This window comes from Xyrauchen texanus, chromosome 25 (genome assembly GCF_025860055.1).
Source record: "Xyrauchen texanus isolate HMW12.3.18 chromosome 25, RBS_HiC_50CHRs, whole genome shotgun sequence".
Taxonomy (NCBI): domain Eukaryota; kingdom Metazoa; phylum Chordata; class Actinopteri; order Cypriniformes; family Catostomidae; genus Xyrauchen; species Xyrauchen texanus.
In genome coordinates, this window is record NC_068300.1 from 18,742,806 (window position 1) to 18,765,564 (window position 22,759).

The 22,759-nt window shown below is 38.8% G+C and overlaps 2 protein-coding genes across 2 annotated transcripts in view; one reads left to right on the top strand and one right to left on the bottom strand.

The window, feature by feature from the left end:
• The window catches only part of zgc:158263 (ceramide kinase family protein), an 867,176-nt gene that overhangs the window by 473,943 nt on the left and 370,474 nt on the right, over positions 1-22,759 (bottom strand). The window lies entirely within an intron of this gene.
• Positions 805-21,168, top strand: LOC127618399 (fidgetin-like protein 2). The gene is made up of 3 exons (XM_052090825.1): positions 805-934; positions 2,649-2,790; positions 16,598-21,168. The coding sequence occupies exons 2-3, from the start codon at positions 2,766-2,768 to the stop codon at positions 18,637-18,639; spliced, it is 2,067 nt and encodes a 688-aa protein (XP_051946785.1). The 5' UTR covers positions 805-934; positions 2,649-2,765; the 3' UTR covers positions 18,640-21,168.

A 22,759-nucleotide genomic window follows, 5' to 3' on the forward strand; every position in this document is an offset into this window, starting at 1 on the left:
ACCTGTGAAAATATGGGAGTCTGTAGATTGTAGGTTCCATTACTTTAGGCCCCTCCCATGTTAGCTTCGACATGCTAACCGGTCAGTATGGCAGTTGTATATCATGTGTTCACATATAAACAGTGGAGCTGAAGCTGTGATCTTAAATCACCATCCTGAAACCACTTTATGGTGTCTAAAGTAAGGTAATGAGTATATCTAAGGTGTTTTGTTCTTTTTCTGTATGTTGATATGTTTATGTCCAGAAGCACAGCTTTGACATGTTGAAGCATGTCAAACTGGACTTTGGTGTCAATAAAGTATCCCTATAGCTGTCATGACCTTTGCTGATGCAAGTCAATTTAACATCCACTAAGATAACCTGTGCTGTTGTATTTAATGGAAATGTCATTTTGGACACATTATCGGAATCTCCTCTCAACCCTGGCAAATTCCAATTTAAGTTTCAATTTGGTTTTATAACGTTTACCACCCAGTTTAATTCTAAAATGTATTTCAACCATTTTAAACACTCATGAACTAGCTCAGTCTCTCAGCATATCCTTCCACCTAAAACTATCCTTCTTTCTCCCTCTCCCTTGCAATCTCTAAAAAGAATACAAGCATGATTTGTCAGCTGCCCCCACCCACAGTCCACCTCTCATTCTCTCTGCCTAAATAGTTTTAACAAAAAAGAGAGAGAGAGAGAGAAAAAGAAAGAAAGAAAGAGGGAGAGGGGGATGGGAAAGGTGGGGGAGGGTATTTGTGTGTGTGGGTGGGTGCTCTGTTGTCACTGGTTGGGAGGGAAAGAGAGAGAGACGGACAGAGAGAGCGAGAGAGTGTTGAGTCGTGTCCCATATGTGGAAAAAAGAATAGGACCCTGCACATGAGCCTGTCTGCTCCGGGGATTATCTAACTGGTTTTGAATCTGATGAGGAAATGCAGGCATAAAATGGTATGTCTACTTTGATACTAAACTGGTAGATTTGCAGTTTGGTACTGCTCTTGTCTGAAGCTGTAAATGATTGAAAGTTTTAACCCTGAATTGCACTGTCCTCTACACTCCTTCTGATAGCTTGGACTCTCTTCTGCGCTCTGTTTCATTGCAATCTCTCTCCTTTAATGCTCAGCTGCATTCCATTAAAAAGCAGGTGTCTGTTTTGAAGCATATTGCTCAGTTAAGAGAATTCTCTTGATGTTTGCATGTGTATGTATGTGTAAAGTGTTGGGTATATACAATGTGTCAGCTTTCATTCTGAGAAAGTTGAGAAGCTGTTGGTTTAGGATAGTCTTTCGGTCAGCGAGCAAATGTAAAATCATGTTATAGTTAAAAATGTTCAAAACTCTTATTCTTAAAATTTAGTTATGGATTTTAACTAAGTTCTGTCTTTTGACTAATCTATGTTCCAAGATTGACATTATTTATATCATGCAATTTCTCAATTTCTCCAAAAAACCTACATAAACTGTATAGAGCATCTACAGAAAATAATATTACATTTACTATGGTTTGTTTAGTAAAATGTGGAAGGTTATTGCTCATTTACTAGCATATGTTTAACTTGAACAGTTTGGGCTCAGTAATAAACTGACGTTAAATCTGTATAATTGTGATATATCAGATAATATTTACACATTCATGAATATTTAATTCTGTACATTACAACAGTTTATGATACCATGCAGAAAATGTAATTGTATTATTAATAGTGTGTCATAATAAAGTTTTCATTTCCTAACAGCACGGCTGTACGGCACTCTGTTTGACTAACATTATTATGTAATATTTTTCATTCATGTGTGAGCTTTCCTAGATTCTCACTTGAGAAGGAATGACTCTGTCCTTCCAGTCGCACTAAAGTAATTGTTGATGCTCTGTATTTATTTAGAGATATGTTAAATTCACTTGATTTTGGATTTTATTTATTTGGCCAATTTTTTTTAATTAATTAATTAGTTGTGAGCTTTTGCATTTTCAGAAACAGTCATTTCACTACTTGTGTGCTTTGGTTTAATACATTTAAAAAAATTCAATTTAAAATGTTTTACATTTTTTTATTTACTATCAAAACATTGATTGATCAAAAATTTGGCTTATGTTTTGCTTCTTTTCATTCTTCCTTTAGTATATTGACGTTAATATATTTACACACACACATATATATATATATATATAAATATATGTGTGTGTGTTTTAATATATCCTACTTTAATTGACAATAGTTTGCATAAGTCGTTGAAAAAAGAGGGATAATTGAGCCTGGAGAGTGTGTGGCTAGGGATGAAATGAGCTTAATTTTGTGAAAGCATGCTATATGCTGCTGTTATGAGGTGAGGAGAACGGCTATGGTATGTGTGGTGCTTTTTGTCAGGGAGATTTAAAAGGTCCCTTTAGAAGCTGGACACAACCATACAATCAGCTTAATGCCTGTGTGCAGGCTCTTAATGAATACCCCTGTGTGTGTTCAGCCCACAGTGAGAGTGCTTGTTTGCATGACTGTTTCTTGTCTAAAATTTAGATGACGGCTTTGAAGGTCTTGATTGTGGGTGCATGCTGCAGGCATGAATTCATGAATCATAAACTTGTTTGTTTACATTTTAAAATTATCACATGGATTATGCTATGAGTGTTCACCCCTCTTCACTGCCCCTCCTCTATTTTCTTACAGGAATAGATTTTTTAGAGTCCCAATGTGAGTACGGGCCAGCGATGGAATACAGCCGTACAGACACTAACCTGGGTTTCCCTGCATAACTGTTACCATAATTGAGACCAGGTCCGCAGAATGCTGAGTCCCATTGTCCCCTACAGTAAGTTTAACCACATTCTTGTTTTATATCAAATGACTGTGCAGCAACTTTAATGAATACACCAATTGTCAACTCTGGATTAATAATCAAAATTCCCCTATGGCTACAGTTAATTAGGTATTTGATTTGTCTGAGCAATAACACTTGTGTCTTTCACCCAAATTGACTCCAAACAGATGCAACATTAATAGAATGGATAATAGTCACATTTATGAAAACCGCATGCACACTTTGTGGTAAAAACGGATAAAGCTTCAACAGTATCTCCCTACTCCCTAATTACATCAGAGGAACACAATACAAGGTAAACTAAGAGGCCTATTATTTTATTATTTTTACACCTAAATTTTTGGGTCCCTGGGACCCCAAAATTAAATCCCATAATATAAATCCTATAAAGTCAATCTCAAGAGAATATAAGGGTTAAAGAGATAGTACAGTCATCGTGTCATTAACTCACCCTCATTTTGTTCCAAACCCGTATTACTTTCTTTCTCATGTGGAACGCAAAATGACATGTTAGGCAGAATGTTAGCCTTAGTCGTCATTCGCTTTTATTGGAAAAAGATGCTAATGTTGTGCCTTACATCTCCTTTTGGATTTTTTGGAAGAAGAATGTTATGCGGGTTTGAAACAACATAAGGGTGAGTAGGTAATGACAGAATTTTCATATTTGTGCAGGACTGGGGGAAGAAGGGATGGGAGGGTATGTTGATGGCTCTACCAGCAGAAACCCTATGGTCCTAACAGTGTCAGCTCACCAGTGTTCAGCTTACTAGCACAGCTACTTCCTCTCTCTCTCTCTCTCTCTCTCTCTCTCTCTTTCTTTTTCTTCTGTTCTGCCTTCCTTTCTCCAGCTCTACTCCCAACTCCTCTCAACTGACTTAATAACGGTTGTGTCCAGTTTTATCCCCCATTCCTAACCCCCCTTCCAGGCTTCATTCGAGTTCCACGCTGGCCCTCTCCAAAACAGCATTGTTTGTAGGCCAGCATGGGGTTTCTTCCCCCAGTTCTACCTGAAGAGATGCTTTTTTCTCCAGTCTTTAGCTCTTCTTCTATGTGCTTTAATAGGCATGACAGTTACATGAAAAGAGAAATGGAAATCAAACTAAAGGACCAAGACCTCAATTTGAGATGTAATCATGTATTAATGAGTTTGAATACCTTTCAGCATACTTCCTAGGTTCCTGCTTCGAGCGCTTACCATTGATGTGTAATATGGTGTTATAATTCCATTTAGCAAGGCATTCAGAAAACCTTTGTTATGTGAGCCAATATAATTACTTTTTGTGTTGTGCAAATAGTTCCAAAATTCCAAAGCTCTCCCTCTAGGTGTAGCTATAATTTTAGAGGTCACGTCAAAATGGCAAAAAACTTCTTTGGAGAGATTGGGTATCTTTTATAATCAATACTGATGATATTTAAACATATCTTCATAAGTTAGTTAGATGTTCCTGAGAAGGTGAGTCAAACATTCCTCAGAAGTGGAGTACAAAGAAGCATTCTGTGGTGGAACTCAAATGACATTTTTTGTCTAGACCAGCCAATTTAGTTGATTTTTGAAGAGCAGCAGTTGACAAGCCACATTTTTGTTATGACCAAAATTGTTGATGAAAATGATTTCAAAGATGAAAATCTACTTTTGATTTCCTTTAGATGCATCTGAATGTAATTTACCTATTTTAGTGAATGGAACATTAGTTAAGACAATAGTTAACATGCACTTGCAATGAACAAGATTTTAACAGCATTTATTAATCTTGGGTAATGTTAATCACTACATATACTAATACATGTTTTCCATTATAATTTTATGTTAACTTCAGTTAATGCAATATGAACTAACATGAACAAACAATGATCAAACATATTTTAACATCAACAAAGGTTAATAAATGCTATAAAAAACAAACATAGTTCATTGTTAGTTCATGATACCTAATGCATTAACTAATGTTAACAAACCCTACAACCAAAAACCAAAAGGTTTTTGCAGTCTAGTATTTCTGTACACAACTTATTTAAAAAATGTCACAAACCTCTGATAGAATATTTAAAATTCTTACAGGATCTGGACAGCTTTTTTTTAATTTGTGCAATTTTGTGTCTTAACCACTGGAGTAAGATGACTGATGTGACCAATCAAGATTTTTCAGTGTTGCAGCATGCAGTCTTTTTGTTGTTGTTGTTGTTGTTGTTGTTGCTCTCTCTCTGTGTGTGTGTGTGTGTGTGTGTGTGTGTGTGTGTGTGTGTGTGTGTGTGTGTGTGTGTGTGTGTGTGTGTGTGTGTGTGAGAGAGAGAGAGAGAGAGTGAATGTTTTCCTGAGTGTGTAGTGTGATATTAGGACGGCACACAGAGGTGTTATATGTCCCTCTTGTTTCCCCTCAAAGCTTTTAAACAGACTAAAATTATTTTGCTCTCTTTAGCCGTTCTTGATATGTTCATTCTGCATGCCTTATAAGCCCTCTGTTCAGATTCAGGTGAATGCAGGGCAGCTCATATGGTGTAAAGTATATGTGAATAGTGTCACATCCATGCTGGAATCCTCTTTGTGGAATGGCTGGGTATTTCTGACATCAGTGCTGTTGTTTGACTTAAGAGAACAGACATGTCTGTGCATTTCACTCACATGTGCATTTCAGTATTTAGTTTTTTAGTGATGTTTGTCACATGCGGTTACATGCACTCACATTGCATCCACAAACAATTAGATGTGCTGCCTCTTCCGTAACTCTGCATGTAGGGGCCACAAGCTGAGGAGGAACAGTCAGAGCCAGACCTGGAGGAAATCTGAGAGAGATTCCTGGGGCCATGGATACTCCTGGAGGGATTTGGTGCAAAGAATCTGTAATCTGCACTTCAAACACACCCTTAAATCAGTCCCAGGCTAGCAGCCCATGAGTGCTCTAACTCTTGTTGCTCGGGGGCCCTGCTGTCCAACATATTCCTTGTTTAAAGAGAAACAAGCATATCCAGCCCCAATTCCAGCTCAGTCTCTCTCCATGACCTCATTTCTTCCCTTTTCCATACTAAAGGCCCAGACTGAAGAAGCAATCTTATTGCATCTGTGAAGTCATTAAGGCTTTGAGTCCACTCTATACCTCTAAAGGAGTGATGTAACAACGAGCATCCAACACATCTATTCTAATGAGAACATCAGGCTGAATGCAGTTCTGGAGGGGCCCTTGAGTAAACAGGCAAGGTGCTGAAGTGTCTGTGTGAATGAGCACAGGGGTCATTAGCGGCGTGTGTGAATGGGCTTTAATTAGCCCACAGCGCAGTCAGCGAGATGGAAGAGAAATGGCGCCCAAAGGAAAAGAGGGTTAGAAATACACATTCTGCCTGGTACCCCCCTGCCCCTTCTCATCATCTCAGCATCATTAAAGATAGCTCATTAGGCACATTGCTGCCACAATTAAGCTTCCAATTAAGACCAGGTCTTCTGAGGCTTAATTTGCTGTCAAGCTTGGCCTCTGTTCTCTGCTTTGTTGGTGGTTGACCGGCCAAAGGAGCCAAGATATCCCTCCAAGGGCTTGTCAATGGTTCTGCCTAAATTCTAATTAAGACCCTTGCTTCAGGGAGTTTTGGAATCACATGTGTATAACAGCACAGTATTGTCCAATCTGCATGAACAAGAACACATTCTGTGCTAGGTTGGAAATGAGCAGCCTGATCTAATGAAAATTATGTGACTATGGCAAAATCTTTGCAAAATGATATTACTTGGTCCCTTACATGTTTTGCGACAGTTCCGAGGTAAAATGTCCACTGAGTGGCGCTAAAAGCGAGTTAAATTTAAGCACAAACGGAGGTTTTAAAGGTTAATACTCTATCATTTACATTTATGCAAAGCGACTTACAGTGCATTTATTACAGGGACAATCCCCCCGGAGCAACCTGAAGTTAAGTGCCTTGCTCAAGGACACAATGGTGGTGGCTGTGGGGTTTGAACCAACGACTTTCTGATCACCAGTTTACCAGTTATGTGGTTTAGACCACTACACCACCACCACTATCAAGTTTTAAATAGACAATACTGACCTCCCTACCCTAAATCTTAAACCTAAACCTAACCGATAGTGTCATAAAAGCAAATATGACATGAAAAAACAAAATTTCTGATGCACTTTTGGCTTACATGTGGACTTGCGAGCTCTTCAAGACTCTGAACCCAGGTCCTTTAAATCGCAAGTGCAGTGGTCTATCATTTGAGCAACTGTACAATTTTCAAACAAGTATGTAAATGTGTTTAGATGTCATAGGATATAGACAGGATGGTGAGGAACAGTGCATATCTGCTGATATGTAGGTAGAGTAACACGATTCTTTAAAAACTAGGTTGAAAATGAGCTATGATGAGCCAATACAAAGTCCTGCTTGTGAGTGCGCAAACAGAAAATCCCAACACTGTGGTAGGGTCATTAAATAAAGCGGCCATGGATTTTGAGAGAGGGTACTGCTACGCAGTCTGGGAACTCCGTGAGGGAGGGAGGAGGGGGGGTTAAGAGAGAGATTAGAAAAAGGGGATGGAGGAGAAAAGGGGGAGATGGAGGAGAGATTGGTTAAGAGAGACAGATGGAAGGGGGTGATTGGTCATTGGTCATCACAGAGCCTTAGGACAGCTGTTCTTTAATATATTAGTGGACACAATGACCTAAACCTGGCCTGCGGCCACAGAAAATAGGGACCCTGTTTTTCTTAAACAGTGGGGGTGCTAGGCATTTGGCCATTTGTGGACAAGAATTAGCTGACCAGGGGGATGGGGAAGTTGTTTCTAAAATTATGAGCATCTAGACACACATCTAATCATTCATTCAAACCCAGTGAGCTCCAATGGTAACCTACAAGCGTATTGTATAAGCTAAATTGACCAGCTGTGCACCATGCATATGAGTCATCATCCAAATATGACAAATTTAGATTTTATGGATGTCACTTCTGAAAACATTGCACTTTCATATTTTTCTTATTTTGCCTGTACAATGAATGGATCATGTCACATTTTTTTGTGTTTTAAAGGTAATATGTGTTTATTTGAAAGTAAACTTATATTGCTATAAAAAAAAAAGAATATTTGCAGTATTGAAAAATTTACAAATGTATTAAAATTGTACAAAAAAGCAAATAAGGGATGATTTAGATTTTTTTTTTCCCCATGAGTAATACATTATGTAATGCATTTGGCACAAATGTTTATTCCCTTTCTTGCAGTATGCTCATTATCCTCACACCGAGTAATATGGAGTGAGATTATTACAGTAGTGTAAAAACAGGAACAGGAATTGTCAACATCAATCTGTAGTTGGTGACGCTTACAGCAAAAGTGCCTTCAAAGCTAAGAGATTGTGGACAGCTAACATAGAAGAATATTCAGAGATAGAGAGAGGGGGAAAAATCAGATCCTTCACTGCCACTCTAGCAGATAGGCTCCTTCCTCTAGGGACCCCACGGGACCCGCCTGAAAAGAGCCATAACGTCTGGCAGTGCACTGAGGAGCAGGTGTGAAAACTCATGAGCCCACAGCCTCTTCTGCTATTACATTGTTTTACGCCCATGAAAGAAAGAGCAGATGAGCAGAAAGTGAGAGAGCGATCAAGTTATCTGCACTACTGCAACTAATGCATACTGACTTTTGAAAAATGTCTTAGTAATGTCCAGTTATGCAAGGCCAATAAATGAAGAGCTATTGTTTCATACAGGATTATTTAATGGTTGTGTAAGGGAAAATCTCACACTTGTCTGTGTGTATCTTTGTTCTCATTCAAAGCCTTCATCGGGTACAGCTGCACTCAAAGTCTTTTTTTTTTCTCTCTTTCTTGGCCAAACAGCTCTTTTTGGCAAAATGATTTAATAATTTTTAATAATATATAATTAAAAAGAATGGCCTGGGACATTTATAGCATTTCTACTCATTTAGCCTATTAGTGGTTCTATTAGCTGTGCTGGTGCCTTGTCAGCCATAGGGGCACAAATAATTTGAAAAAAAATTGGGTGTCCCTTTCTGCAAGATTGTTCAATCTTCTTATGACTGTAACTGCTTCCTTCACTTAGTATGTGATCACAGACACTCCACTTCTAGCATTCCAAGATTTAAAGGGATTTTAAGATTTACTCACCCTCATGTCATTCTAAATCTGTATTCCTTCTTTTGTGGCAAAACATTAGCCACAGTTACCAGTCATTCTGTGGCAAAAAATATGCAATGAGCATATATTATACCAGAGCGTTACTGCTGTGTGCATTTTCCCTTTCGCTTTTTGATATGTAACCATGCAAAAAAGTGCAAATAGAGCAAATTGTTTTCCTAAAAATATATGTCAACATATGTGGACAGCAGAACTAAGTTGTGAAATTTTAAATATTATCCAAGGTGTAGATAAATGAATGTATAATATTAAATGTAGATAAATACATTTATAATAATAAAATTATACATTATTCACTATTTAGTTAATTACTTAATAATTATTGTATGCTGTCTCTCTTCCCTGGTCTCAGAACAGTTCAAAATGCACCTTATTTCCTAACTCTATACAAAGCCACAGAAAGCAAATTTTGTATTTTATTTTGGATGAACCCATTGATTCCTAATGTGATAATGCACTGTAAATATAGGATTTCTCAGGAAACGTTGTGCTAAAGTACACATTAGTGCACTTTGTGTTTAGCAACGCAGCGTTTTGCGATAAATTGCTCAGATTATAAAAAAGGCATATTGGATGTAACAAGACTCAAAAAGGTTTCAATGTAAAAACATAATTAGGTTTCTTACCAGATGTAGTTTTGTTGTGGTTTCTCCCAAAGACAATCTGCGCTGTGGTTGGCGCCATGTTGTTTTGTCACATGACATGATAGTTTAACATAGGGGTAATCACTGGCACAACAGCAACGGTGATAGAGTAGACTATTTTATTTATATGAAAATCTGCACCTGCATTCCAGTCTACATTTTGATGTAATCCTTCCTCATGATCACTCAGCGTGTTTCCATGAGCTGAATGGGAGGTTAAACAAAAAGTTAAGATGTGATGAGACTGCGTATACCCAACAGATTTATGCAGCGCATGCCAACCATTCGCACACCACAAGCCGACACCGCTTGTCTTTTGGTAAATCGCGCGAGTAAACCTTGTGCTTCGGCCAGGCTGCACGGATGACATTCCATGTTTCATTTGTTTCTTTTTGCTTTCAGAACAACACGTCATGTAATAAGGAAAACACCACTATTAATCCTTAAGATTTCCAACACAGCATACAGGTACACCGTCCTTAAAACTTGGACACACTAAAAATTACATTAAAAAATAAAACAAACCCACATTGTGTGTCTATTCAAAATATAAATTAAACCTGGAATTAAAGTTTTAGGATTTTGCAGGTGCAATTTACGAAAAAGGGTTAAATAGTTGATCGGCTTGTGATGCTTTAATAGTGTTTAGCCTCCCATTCAGCTGATGAAAACATACTGCGTGATGATGAGGAAGGATTACATCAAGATGTAGATTGGAATGCAGGTGCGAAAAACTTTATATAAATAAAATAGCCTGCTCCTCTCTCGCTGTTGCTTGTGTGACAGTGATTACCCCTCTACTTGATTTTAAAAAAAATGACATGAGAAATATTTAAGATTCCATACAATTTCATGATCAGTAATCAAATAAGCAAATTTATGACTCATTTTGTTCAAAACGACAGGCTTTCTTTCATTAAAGCACTTCCACAAGATGCTGTAAAAATTTGCATGCAGGATAATGATTGTATCATAGTCATTGGGTTTTGCACAAATTTTTTCTCTGAAACTGTTATGCTGATAATATAATTTGTAATTGTGTCAGCACAGCCATTGACCAGGAAAATAAAAAAGGCACTACATGTCAAAAAGGGTTGCCGACCCCTGGTTTAACTCTTTCTGACAGCACGGAGTCTCCTGAAATTAGATCAGTTGGTTTAAATAAATTTCAATTATGTTTTGCATATATTGAAGACAAAATTCAACGCATGTCACACAAGGTTATAAGTGCAGGCTAACACCTTGCATAGACTTACAGTCTTTCATCCTAAAGCATTGATTCAGGGATATTTGAACGGAATACAAATCAGTAGATAATTTGAACACAGGCCATCTTATCTGCACCAATGTGATTAATTAATGTAAATACAATCCTCCTGCCTGCACTCTTTTCAACCAGATCTTGTCTTTCTCTCTGTCTCTCATCTTTCCCCTCTTTCTCCCTTTTGCGTCTTTTTGCTCTCTTGAAAGAAGCCTTCTTTTGTGGCATCTGTGTTCTTCAAAGGGAGTTCCACACATACCAAATCTGTGGGCTGAAATTTCAGTATAAAATTCAAAACAGAAGGTTCACTATGCATCCATACAACTTATTTTCAGTTGTTTTGACATGTAACTGTAACTGGCAGTAATTAATCAAGGAATATAGTGTGTGTAGTGTTGTTATTTTTGAAGTGTCAGTTAACCCAAAAATGACATTTCTGTTGTCATTTACTCACTTATCCTCATGTCCTTCCAAAACTATATTTCTTTATTTTGTGTAATACAAATAAAGAAATTTTGTAAAATGTTGATGCTGCTTTTTTTCTTCTCCTCCATACAATGTAAGTCAATGGTAACTGAGGCAGCCAGTCCCTATACATCTCCTTTGTGTTACATGGAGGAAAGAAAGTCATATGGTTTGGAATAAAATGAAGGTGAGTAAATGATGCCAGAATGTTCATTTATCCCTTTGAGTTGTTTCTTATTTCAACACTGTTAGGGCAGCTGATTGTGAGTGTACTCACTGCAGATGTCAGAATTTTGTTTAGCTGAAAATGCAAAGTAGAGTGTGCAGGGTTTGATATTTGAATTAGCATTGAATGGGTTGTCTTTAGATAACCCTACTTAAATCTACTGTATGTCTGGGGTTTAGGGAGTGGGTACCCACAAAAATACCTAATTGGATTGATTCAGCCTGCTCCTGTTTACAACTGGCCTCTGTTCAGTCTGCCTAGTTTATTGGCCCTGTGTCCCTGAAGGCTTGTTGCATCCATGTAGGTTTTGTTCCTAAGGCCAGGAAAACAAAAGTGGCGCGGCCTGAAAGTGCACATGGACCCCTGGGGAGCTGTGAAAAGCTGAGCATCCTCTGGCAGCCGGGCCTGCTCTGGTCTCACATTGCACAACCATCTGCTTCGGCAACCTGCTTGTAGTAGCATAGTAGCCGCTTCCATGTTATAACTAATATTTCTGTAAGCCTGACCTTTTCTACTGGTTTATTGATGTGAAATTGCTGATATAAATTCATCAGAGAAGGTTTGTGCAAAACTAAATATTTTTTTAAATTAAATGGTCAGTAAGTTGTATAATTAGCCTGCTTTTGTGTTCACTTGAACCCATTGGATGTGTTTCTTAGGAGGCAGTTACATAAGGCAGGTTCTTGCATTTAAATGGCTAGACAGAATACAGGGATGTGACAGTAGGTGTGTTTTTTAGTTGTATCAAACTTGACATACATCACTCGTGGTGGGATGCTCATCGCGATGGCCAATAATGTCCATTTGCATGTATATAGCTGTATTGAATAGTGTTTTAAAGGGGATGGATTGAAAAATGCAACTTTCCAGAGCGATTTACTGTGAAAACTGTCTTTAAGCTAAATAGAAACTATGCAAATTGTGTTTCTTAATGCACTGATTAGTAAGCCACACAGACTTGCATGTCTGCATCTTCTTTGGTGGCAAAGCAGTTTCTTCAGCATATATTTGCAAACTATCAAGATGGGGAACACAAACAAACACACACACTCTGCAAAAGTCCCTCAATAAATCCCAGGCCTGCACAAAGGCTGTCAGCGCACTGCTGCTGAATAGATTAATACGATTTCCATAATTAGGCAGGCCTCTGACAATAGCATCCCTAAGCTTTTGTCTCAAGACCAACGGGATTGTCAGGCCAGTAGGCCTGCTGGATGGGCGGCCCAACAAAGGACACACAGACAGTATGGCGACCAGTATAAACATCTGTCTCCCTGCCAGCCTCGGACCATCCCTGAGTTACAAGGGCAAGCTACTCATCCTGGCTCACACATAGCAATGGCCAGAAGTCCCATGTGAACAATTAAGTTTTGTTTAAAGGGCCCTTTTTTTCTTAATCTGCACAGCAATCTGTGTTTACAGCAGTCTCTCATGTTAATGATGCGTGATTAGATTTGGTCATATGGATGTGGCTATATTTTTGGCTACATTGGGGTCCAATAGACCAATGGTAAAAATGCTTCTATTTTGCATTTTTTTTCTTCATTTAATGCAACTAGCTGTTCATTACAATTTTATTATCAGCGCACATTTCAGAACTTCTTGGTATTCAATATGTCCCTCTTTTGCTTTAATAAAAGCATGCACTCAAGAGCGTATGGACTTTATTTGTTTGCATGAAGCTGTCTTTTAATGTAAGCAAAGATCGTCAGACTCACATGATCATCTCGGCCTCTATCTTTTTTGATTTAGATAATAATTGCTCACCTTAATACACTTAATTTATTCTCTGAAATGAATAGCATTCACTGGCCATTCCCATTTCTACCAGTCTAATCAGACTATCTATTTCCAAATGCCCAGAATTAGATAATCTCTGCTGAACTGTCTTGATTTAAATAGAAACATCTAGATTATAAGTGAGTCCCTGCTGAGGCAAGGATCTATTTACAGACCAACTAATTTTCAGTCGATTTCATTCTAATGGATAGCACTTTTAGTTGGGTAATGCAACACAAAGTAGCAACACTGTGAAAGATCAACCGTTCCAGACATTCATGCTTGAATTCAAGTAATCAGGTATAACCTGACAGAAATGGCCTTTCCATGTCCTGTTAGAAGGAGCTTCTCCATATGTGTTGCACACACACACGCGCACTCATGTATATTGATGGAGTGTGTGTATGTGTTGCACACACACACGCACTCATGTATATTGATGGAGTGGACAGCAGTTTGACCGCCTGAATGAGTTCCCAATTGTCGAGCCCCATCCGCTCACATACGTTCATGTACATGCACACACGACGGCCAGAGCGCCTTCTGTCCATTCCCCCTCCTCCCTGCCTTCCTGCTGCAGATTTTATGAGCTCCCTTGCACTGCCATCCATCTCTGTCACACACTGGCCTTATTATTGGGCTTCACAAAGCACTTCACAAACCAGCCTGCAGATGGGTATTTCCTGCTGATCGTATATTGTTTCTACTGGCTGGACAATGGCCCATAAGTTTACCTGTGTTCATCTTGTTTATATATTGACCTTCGTCAGGGTAGATGACATATATTAGTTGTTCACGACTGAAAATGAGGCTGTGAGGGATATACGTGCTGTCCGTTTGTAGGTTGTAATAAGTGTTCTAGATCATGTTTAACTACAGTATCATAACTTATGTATTTTGAGTTTGTTTTGTTGTTGTCAACTGGATTATGTTTGGCATGACATTTTTAATGTTTCATCACCAAAATTTGTAACGTTTCATCAACTAAATGAATGACAAATGTACAGTTCAACCCATTGAACAGAATTCACAGCCTCGATTTCAATCATGAAAAATTAAATATGGCACCTACACTGACTAAATCCATTCTGAATCATTTTGATGTTTTTTCTTGTTGGTATATTAGAAATCAGATTGAGTGTCCTCGTAGAGGCCTGGGTTTGGACATGGAGAACTTGAGACTCTAGATTTGAATATGAAGGATGTGGGAATCCAATGGCCATCTGGTCTGTTGGTGTGATCTTTTGGAATAAATAGCAAGTGAAATCTGAAGACACACGTAGGAAGGTTTGGAAATGGGAGTTTGAGAAACAGAAAGAGTGCATAACGAGGGAGTGACCATTTTTTGGGAGAAAAATTTTACATGTGGAGTGAGGAACATGGCATACTGGGCCAATGTTTGATTTAAATTGTAATTAAGCAGCAGCTTGCACATAGTGACAGAAGTGAGATCAATGGATCATCACTTTCTAACAAGATTGCAATCTATACTTGAGATTTGCAATTTTTACCTTTACCTCCCAATTTTCCCTCTGTAGCTCTTACCCCAGGCAGATTCCTGACAGTTCAATAATGCCACACTATGTGAGGTATTTCAAGCTAATACTTCTGGAAGAAGCAGTTTGAAAAACCTCATGAAATAGCTGGTTTTAAAGCCATTCTCTGTGCCATGAAACTCAAAATCGAACAGGCACTTCTCACCAAAAGATTCAGATTTTTGTAGTATTAACAGGCAGAAATATTGCATGTCCCAATTTAAGGGATATTTCACTCAAGAAATAAAAATATCGTCAGTCACTATTCACTTTGATTGCATCATTTTTCCATACAATGAAATTGAATGATGACTGAGGCAAAATTTCATCCTTACATCACCTTTTGTGTTAATGGAAGAAAGACATATACGTTTGGAACATGATGACAAAAAAATGTTTTTGTGTGTGTGGGTGAACTAGCCCTTTAAATCATTTTTGATGCTTTTATGGTTTATTTTAATACATTGTGATTAATATTTTTGAGAATTTATTTGACTTATGCAATCCTTTTGAACTGTGATTCCAGACATGATGATTGGCTCTGTTGAGTTTATTTTATTTCTAGAAACTCAAAATGCACCGGAAGAAAAAAAAAATTTTCCATGGGGGAAGGGACATGGAGATTTTATTTTTTAATTTTTACTGTGATTTGTTTTTCCCTCCCTTGCATGCATTAAGACCTTTTTCATTCCCTCAGCATTATGCCAGCATAATTAATCACAGGAAAGCAGGGCTGGAGATGGGGAGAGGAAAGGGCATTCCACACTCCTAGTACTTCACGGGAAGGGTCCAATGAATAGAACTATACAACTAATCTGTCCACCCGTCCTGACCCTCCCTTTCCCCCACATCGTCTCCTCCCTGTTCCCCTCTGTTCCCTCTTCTCTCTCTGCCTCCCTCCTTCCCTGCCACGAGGGCCTTTGGAGAATTGCTTTGTGGATGGACTGTGGTGGTGGGAGGGGATGTATTGAGGGAAACATGCAAAGGGTGATAACAGTTTCTTCTCTGGGAGAGATACAAATGGCAACACAAGGCTTCTGCATGTCTGAGGGCTTCAAAAAAGAGCAAATTCACAGCCTTCCACTTTTATGCTCATAACGGTCAATGTTCTCCATTTTTAAAGTACAGTGCTTCATTTGTATGATTGTTTTACATACAATATTGCTAAAGAATCAGTACACACAATACAGGCAGAAACAAGAATAATTATAAATATTAAAACATAACAGTAACAATAAAAAAGAAATACTGTAAAATAACTAATAAAACAAAATAAAAAACATATGATATAAAATAAACATTCACCAAGACATTCATGTACATAAAGAATACTATATTATAATACTGCCTTCAAAAAACTGTGTTATGTAAATTTAGTTGGTGGGGTTTAGTGGCTAGAGTATGCTTTGTGCAGGATATATTGTGTGCCATCATTCTCACGCACAGTCGAGCGCTCAGCCTTTCAAAGTATAATATTTTAACCACAACCCCATACGGAAGCTTTCAAATAGGAATATTGGTCTTCACGAATACAGTATGTGCAGACTATTCACAATGCGATATTAAGTGGCACACGGACAATGGAAGTATACAGTACTTTGGCCTTTATTGTAGTGTTAAACAAATGTAAAAAGGTGAAACAATTGCTGCATCCATCCAAGACTGACTAAAATAATGTGAAATTATGCTTTTTTTATACAGTATGTAAAGTTCTTCCATAATCTGATAAATTGTTCTGCTGCATCTGGCAGGCCTGTTGAAGATGCACTGGAACCCGGAGCATGCCGAGTCCCTGAGCCAGTGGCCTGAGCAGCATTTGGATGTATCCTCCACCACTTCATCCCCTGCCCATAAGTCTGAGCTCTACCCTAGCCGCAGCCGTGGATCCTACAGCTATGCATGGGCCAATGATGACATCTCAGCGCTTACAGCCTCCAACCTGCTAAAGCGTTATGCTGAGAAATATTCAGGCATGCTGGACTCACCATATGAGCGCCCTGGCGTGGGCGCGTATCCTGAGCCTGGGGCCTTTGGGGCTCTCAACGGAGGCCAGAAAAGTGAATTGGAACCATGGCCTCTCACGCACAGCACTGACGGGGCATACCCCTTGGTACCTCCTTCCTCTCATGATAGTCTGACAGGGCCAAAGGTGGTACCCACATCAGCAGGTCCACCAGGCTCGGGCAGTGTGTCAGTAGTAAACAGCAACCTTTCAGACTCAGGCTATAGTGGGAGCAGCTCCTGCAGTGGCCCCCATTCCAGTGACTACCCCCCCAGTTACAATGGCACCTACATCCCATCAGGGTACTGTCCCCAACCCAGCTCAGCACTTCCACCATCCTCGCTACATGCCCTTCAGCCTAACCCCACACTTCTCCCCAGTTATACACCTTCAGCCCCTGTGTACAACTACCCCCCTAGCACCTACCCACACCAAACTAGCCTTGCTCCTAGCTACTCACACCCATCAGCCCCTTATATCTCCTCTGGCATAGCCGCCCCCTCTCCAATTCCCTCAAGACCCATGGTGGTTGGAGGCAGCTATGGCTATCAGAACAGCAGTTTAGGGGGCTCAGATCCTGGGGGCTCTCTGAAGAGGAAAGCATTTGAGATGACCCTGGAAGAGGAAGATGGAGACAGCTCACGCTATAGGAAATATAGCTACGGCCCAATTAAAACTGAGGGAGATTCTCCTTATGGTGTCACTGATAAAGCAGAGTGCCACGGAAATAGCTTTGGAACAGCAAGCACGGATCCTCAAGCTTTTAAGCCGAGCAAACCTTCATCTCAATCCAGTCTGGAAGGAGATGAAGTGGTAAAGTACAGTGGAATAAAGCCCTTGGTTTCACCACCATATGGAGCAGCAGGGGACTACAGCCCTCCAGCAGCCATGACTGGGGAGAACAGAGGTGCAGAACAGGCCTTTGCACAGCATCGTTCTCAGAAGCGCTCGGATTCCTTGAAAAGTATGGAGCCCCGTATGCTGGAGCTAGTAAGCAGGGAGCTGCAGGATTGCAGCCCAGCTCTACTTTGGACTGAACTTGCTGGTAATTGTCACATCAAAGCAGCACTGGAGGAGGACCTGCTGTGGCCTGTCTTACGGCCTAACCCTGCCGTCCGCCCACCAAGAACCGTCCTGTTGTTCGGCCCACAAGGAGGGGGTAAAACCACACTGGTGCGGTCCATTGCATCTCAACTGGGTGCCACATTCTACAGGCTAAATGGTGCTACATTGGCTTCTAAATTGCAGGGAGAGGCAGAGCAACTCTTGGTCACTCTGTTCTCAGTGGCCCGACAGCCTGCAGTGGTGTTGCTGAGTGAGGTGGAGTCCATTAAGGAGGAGGGGCTTAGACAGCAACTGCAGGCCCAGTTAGAGAAGACCCAGCATGGTCAGACCAGCCTGGTTCTGGTGGTATGCACCACAAGACAGCCTGACTTGATCAAAGATTCCCTTCTGCGCTGCTTCTCCAAGCGCTACCACGTAGGCCTGCCAGATGGGAGCACACGCAGACAGGTGCTTCTGCAGGCGCTGGCGCCCCAAGGCTGCAGTCTGAGCGAAAGGGAGATTGCAGCTGTACTGCAACGTTCAGAAGGCTTCTCTATCTGGGAGCTGCTGCAGCTCTGCCAGCAGGCCCTGGAATCAGCTTCTGCCTCTGCACCCGTGCCCCTTCATGGCCTCCCTGCCCCCCTGTCTTCCCCTGCCTTCCAAGACTTTGAAAATGCTTTCTGTAAGGTATGCCCACACAGCACCCCCAAAGATCTGGACACTTGTATGGAGTGGAGCAAAGTTTAATGCCACTGATTAATTGGTCAGCCACTGGTTGGGGACTGCTTAAAGTTTTCATTTTTTTTAACTACTTATTGCAGCCAAAAGAGTTGGATATGTTAAGAAATTACAGTTTATGGTGGGGAGGCCTTTTTGATTGAATGCATTTAATCTATGAAACATGCCATGGTGTGTTGTTTTTCTATATACTATATTTTTCCCCAAAGAAATTAAATATTAGGCCTTTCTTAAAGGGCATTTATTAGTTGCTTGGCATATCTGACAAAAGGTCTGTATTATATTTTGGAATTTCACTAGAATTACAATTAGCCTTGATCCTGGACTAAACCTGGAGGTTATAGATAACTTGATTTTTTCCCTCTAAAATATCCCCATGAATTGCTACTCTCAGGATCCTATTTATTGCCAGTCCACTCAAGTGGTGTTGTATCTTTTTCAAGGATTTACTTTAAATATTGTTTGGTGTTAAAGGGCTTATTAAAACTTAAGAAAACCAAATGCTCATATTATATTGCCCAAGTCACAGCATTCACCAAAATGTATTTACTGTTATGCAAACACTTAGGAAAGAAAGCAGCATTAATTGTTAGGCCGTGGTCAAATATTGTGCACTTTGTCAAAACACGGTCATTTTATCAAAAGAGTATGCAGTGATACTCATATAGTATTAAAATGCAAATCCATAATAAGTCAGATGAGAAAGAGACAGGCTAATACTGTTGGCACACTTTTTTCAGAACATAGTATAAAACATATTTTGCACCATATTTTTACATATACATCAATATGTGAACACCTCCTCACAATCTCTGATTTTCTGGCGCCTTTACTCAGGACCCTCTAACACAAAAACAAGCACTGGTCCACAAATGACTGTTTTCTCTCTTCTGCTTTACTCAGTTTTATTTTATCTTAGTAAATGTAGTCTTGTTTGAAATACTCAGGAAGAATTTCTTTACCTCAGAAATAATAAATAAAGAATGTATGTAATCTTAGCAGTAAGTATTGGAGGTGAGCGACAGACCTGACACAGACCTGTATACACACTGCATCTGTGCTATTATCTCGTAGGTGAAACTTGAAAATGCTAAAAAAGACAAACAATGAATGTAAGTTAGGTTTTTCAAAGAATATCTGATGCCATAAATCCATGTTTTTAACTCTCTATGAAAACATTTTACCTTATCCTTACCCTTTATTTTTTATGTAGATTTTGATGGAGTGATGATTGTCTTCATGAAGTGTTATTGTAGATGGCAGACCACATTTTATTTTGTTGGACAAACTGTTTGTAGAAACATATCCAAACCCACCTAGAGGTAAAAAGCATATTTCGATATGCACAGACTTTTGGAATTCACCACATGGACATGTGCAACATTGTATGTTATGAAAGTATAATTCCATCTCCTTTAGAAAAGAACAAAAGTATTCTATGATCAAAAGATAAATAACCCAAAGATTAAGAATCATAAAGTTTTTATGTAATTGGCAGCTAATCATGTCTAATCACAAATTGTTGACACACTCATCATATAGAGACAATCCAGATGGAGCAACCTTTACTAGTGTATTTCACTGTGGAGTGATCAATGCCTTAAGGCTTTTGCAGTCCTAAAATTTGTAACATCTTCACCATTTAAGAAGTTTTTTTTTTTTTTTTACAGTTTATACAGTTTATTTTCTATAGATTGGCTTATTTTGGTCCCTAATTTTGATGATACTTTGATGTAACAGTCCCTGCTTGCCCCTTTCCCTCCAGCCCAGCCCTTGCTCTCAGCACAATGGTTTGTCGTCTTGGTGAGATTCCTTCCCCCGCTTCTCTATCTGACCATAGCCTTGTGGAGAAGCCATATTCTGATTGATGTCCAGTAACCCTATAGCACTGTTCGGCTCTTCAAGTACAGCCGGTGGCTTCACTCATGCCACTAAGGTCAATCATAATGACCCAAGGTGCATATATTGATCTTTGGCAAAGAGGCAGAAAACTACAGAAACTTTCAGACTCAGGGACGTCCGGACCACACAAACACATGTAACGTAGATATCAAAATGTAGCAGCACTTCCTGCTCACCCAAACTGGGACAAGATGGCATATCACTGGTTTTATTAAAACTTCAAGGAAAATACTGATTCTCCCTATTTTCAAACGCAAGCAAACAATTAGTTTAACAGTTTGTCCAACAAAATTGCCATTAATTAGCTGTTTTGAATCTCTTAGTACAGTAATTTTGTTCTTGGATCTTGTTCTTGTACATTTTCTGTAACCATTTCTACCTCATTTTTGCAGCATATTGTACATGAAAATATTTATTTCATGTCTCTTTTGATGTCTGTTTTAAAAATGATAATGTTCTTGAACTGTAATGGTCTACCTCAGAAAAGACTGTATTTTAAGAAAAAAGTATTACACAATATTAAAGAGAATATGTAAAAAAAATCTCTCATGACTCAGCTTCTCTTGCTAGTGTATTGTCAAGGTGAATTGCCTTCAATCATCACGCATTCTCTGAAGATCTCAGACTTAAGGTCAGTAATGTTATGATATTTATTTTGAAACAGAACCAAGATTGTGGTATATTGAGGGCCATGTGACTATTCTATGAATAAACCAAATCAAAAATGAGAATATTGGAATGTCTCTTACAATAACACTTTATTTTAAACAATGATTACTCAGTCATTCAACTGCATTAATTATAGTGCATACAGATACAGTATGATATGCATTGCCTTACTTTAAGTGTTTGCAGCACTTGTTTTAAATTATAGAATATACATCAAAAAGCTGTTGACCCCAATGTATTTTTAAAGTCTGAAGATTCATTTCTCATTTAATGTGAAGTGCTTATGGATGCTGTAGATTAATTCTCTGATTAATATGAACAAGGAAGTCTCTGGCATAGTCATTACCCTCCAGTCCTCTTAAGGATCATTGTTCTCCAGCTGCCAGTCCCATAAAATAATATCCTTTAATTTATACATTAAATGTATGAAAGTAATAACACACACACCTTGTGGATGGCATAAGGTTAAGATTACGAGAGGTATTTTGAAGGTCAATCATCTTTGCAGTGAAGCAAAATCTTCAGTAGGTAGCCACAATGAACTTTGACTCACTGTGTAACAATTCTTTGCCAACTGAATATTTAATAAACATTTCATTTTGATTTATTTAGCTTTTAAATGAGATAGGTAAGCATATGTTTTTACTAGTGTCAATTGGCAAGCCAAATATTTCAGCTGTAATTGTGGGGCAAAAAATCTCAGACTCAATAAATAAACATGTGAAGATAGTTTGCTCAATATCAGTTTTGTGTGCTCTAATTGCCAGTCATTCTGAGGCAGTAACAATTTCCAATGTATTTACACAATGTTAATTAACACCACATAATTGTTTATTTACCAATGCAAGTCTGATTGGTTTGTTTTTCTGCTTCTGTTTTTATGTCTAGTTTTGTGAGAGACATGCTGTTCTTTTTTGTAACTATTCACAAATATCTATGTTACTTATAACACAATAAGAAATTATTAAAAATAAGAATACCTATTTACATCTTTGCTTAATTTAAACTCTGTATGTGAAAGAGTAAATACTGGAATAACTTATCTGTATAAGATCTGTTTCTATTTTGTTTCCTGATCAGTTTATTGGAAAATTTAATTGAGTAAGCAAAAATTCCCCATCAATCCCCATATCTATTCAACCATAACCCTCACCATAGCAACTACCTCTGAGGGATGTGATCGGTCAGCTTAAACTCGACCTCTCTGACTCCAGAGCTGGAGCAGAATCTGAATTACAAAATAAATGAGTGTACAGATTCAGCATTTTAAGGAAAGGCAAAAAATTGCCATTGTTAAAGTCAGCATTTAACCTTGCAACATGCACCAGAATGTTGTAGTGCACGTTGCAAGGTGCACATTTATTATAAAAACGTTTCTACTGTACAATAATTAATATGAAATGCCACATAATCCAATATATATATATATATATATATATATATATATATATATATAAAATCACGGTTTGTTCTTAAATGTCAAGTATATTTTCATCAGGTTGGGTTCATACACAATAGGATTTTTATGACAAATGCAAATGGAAAGGAGTTTTGCTCT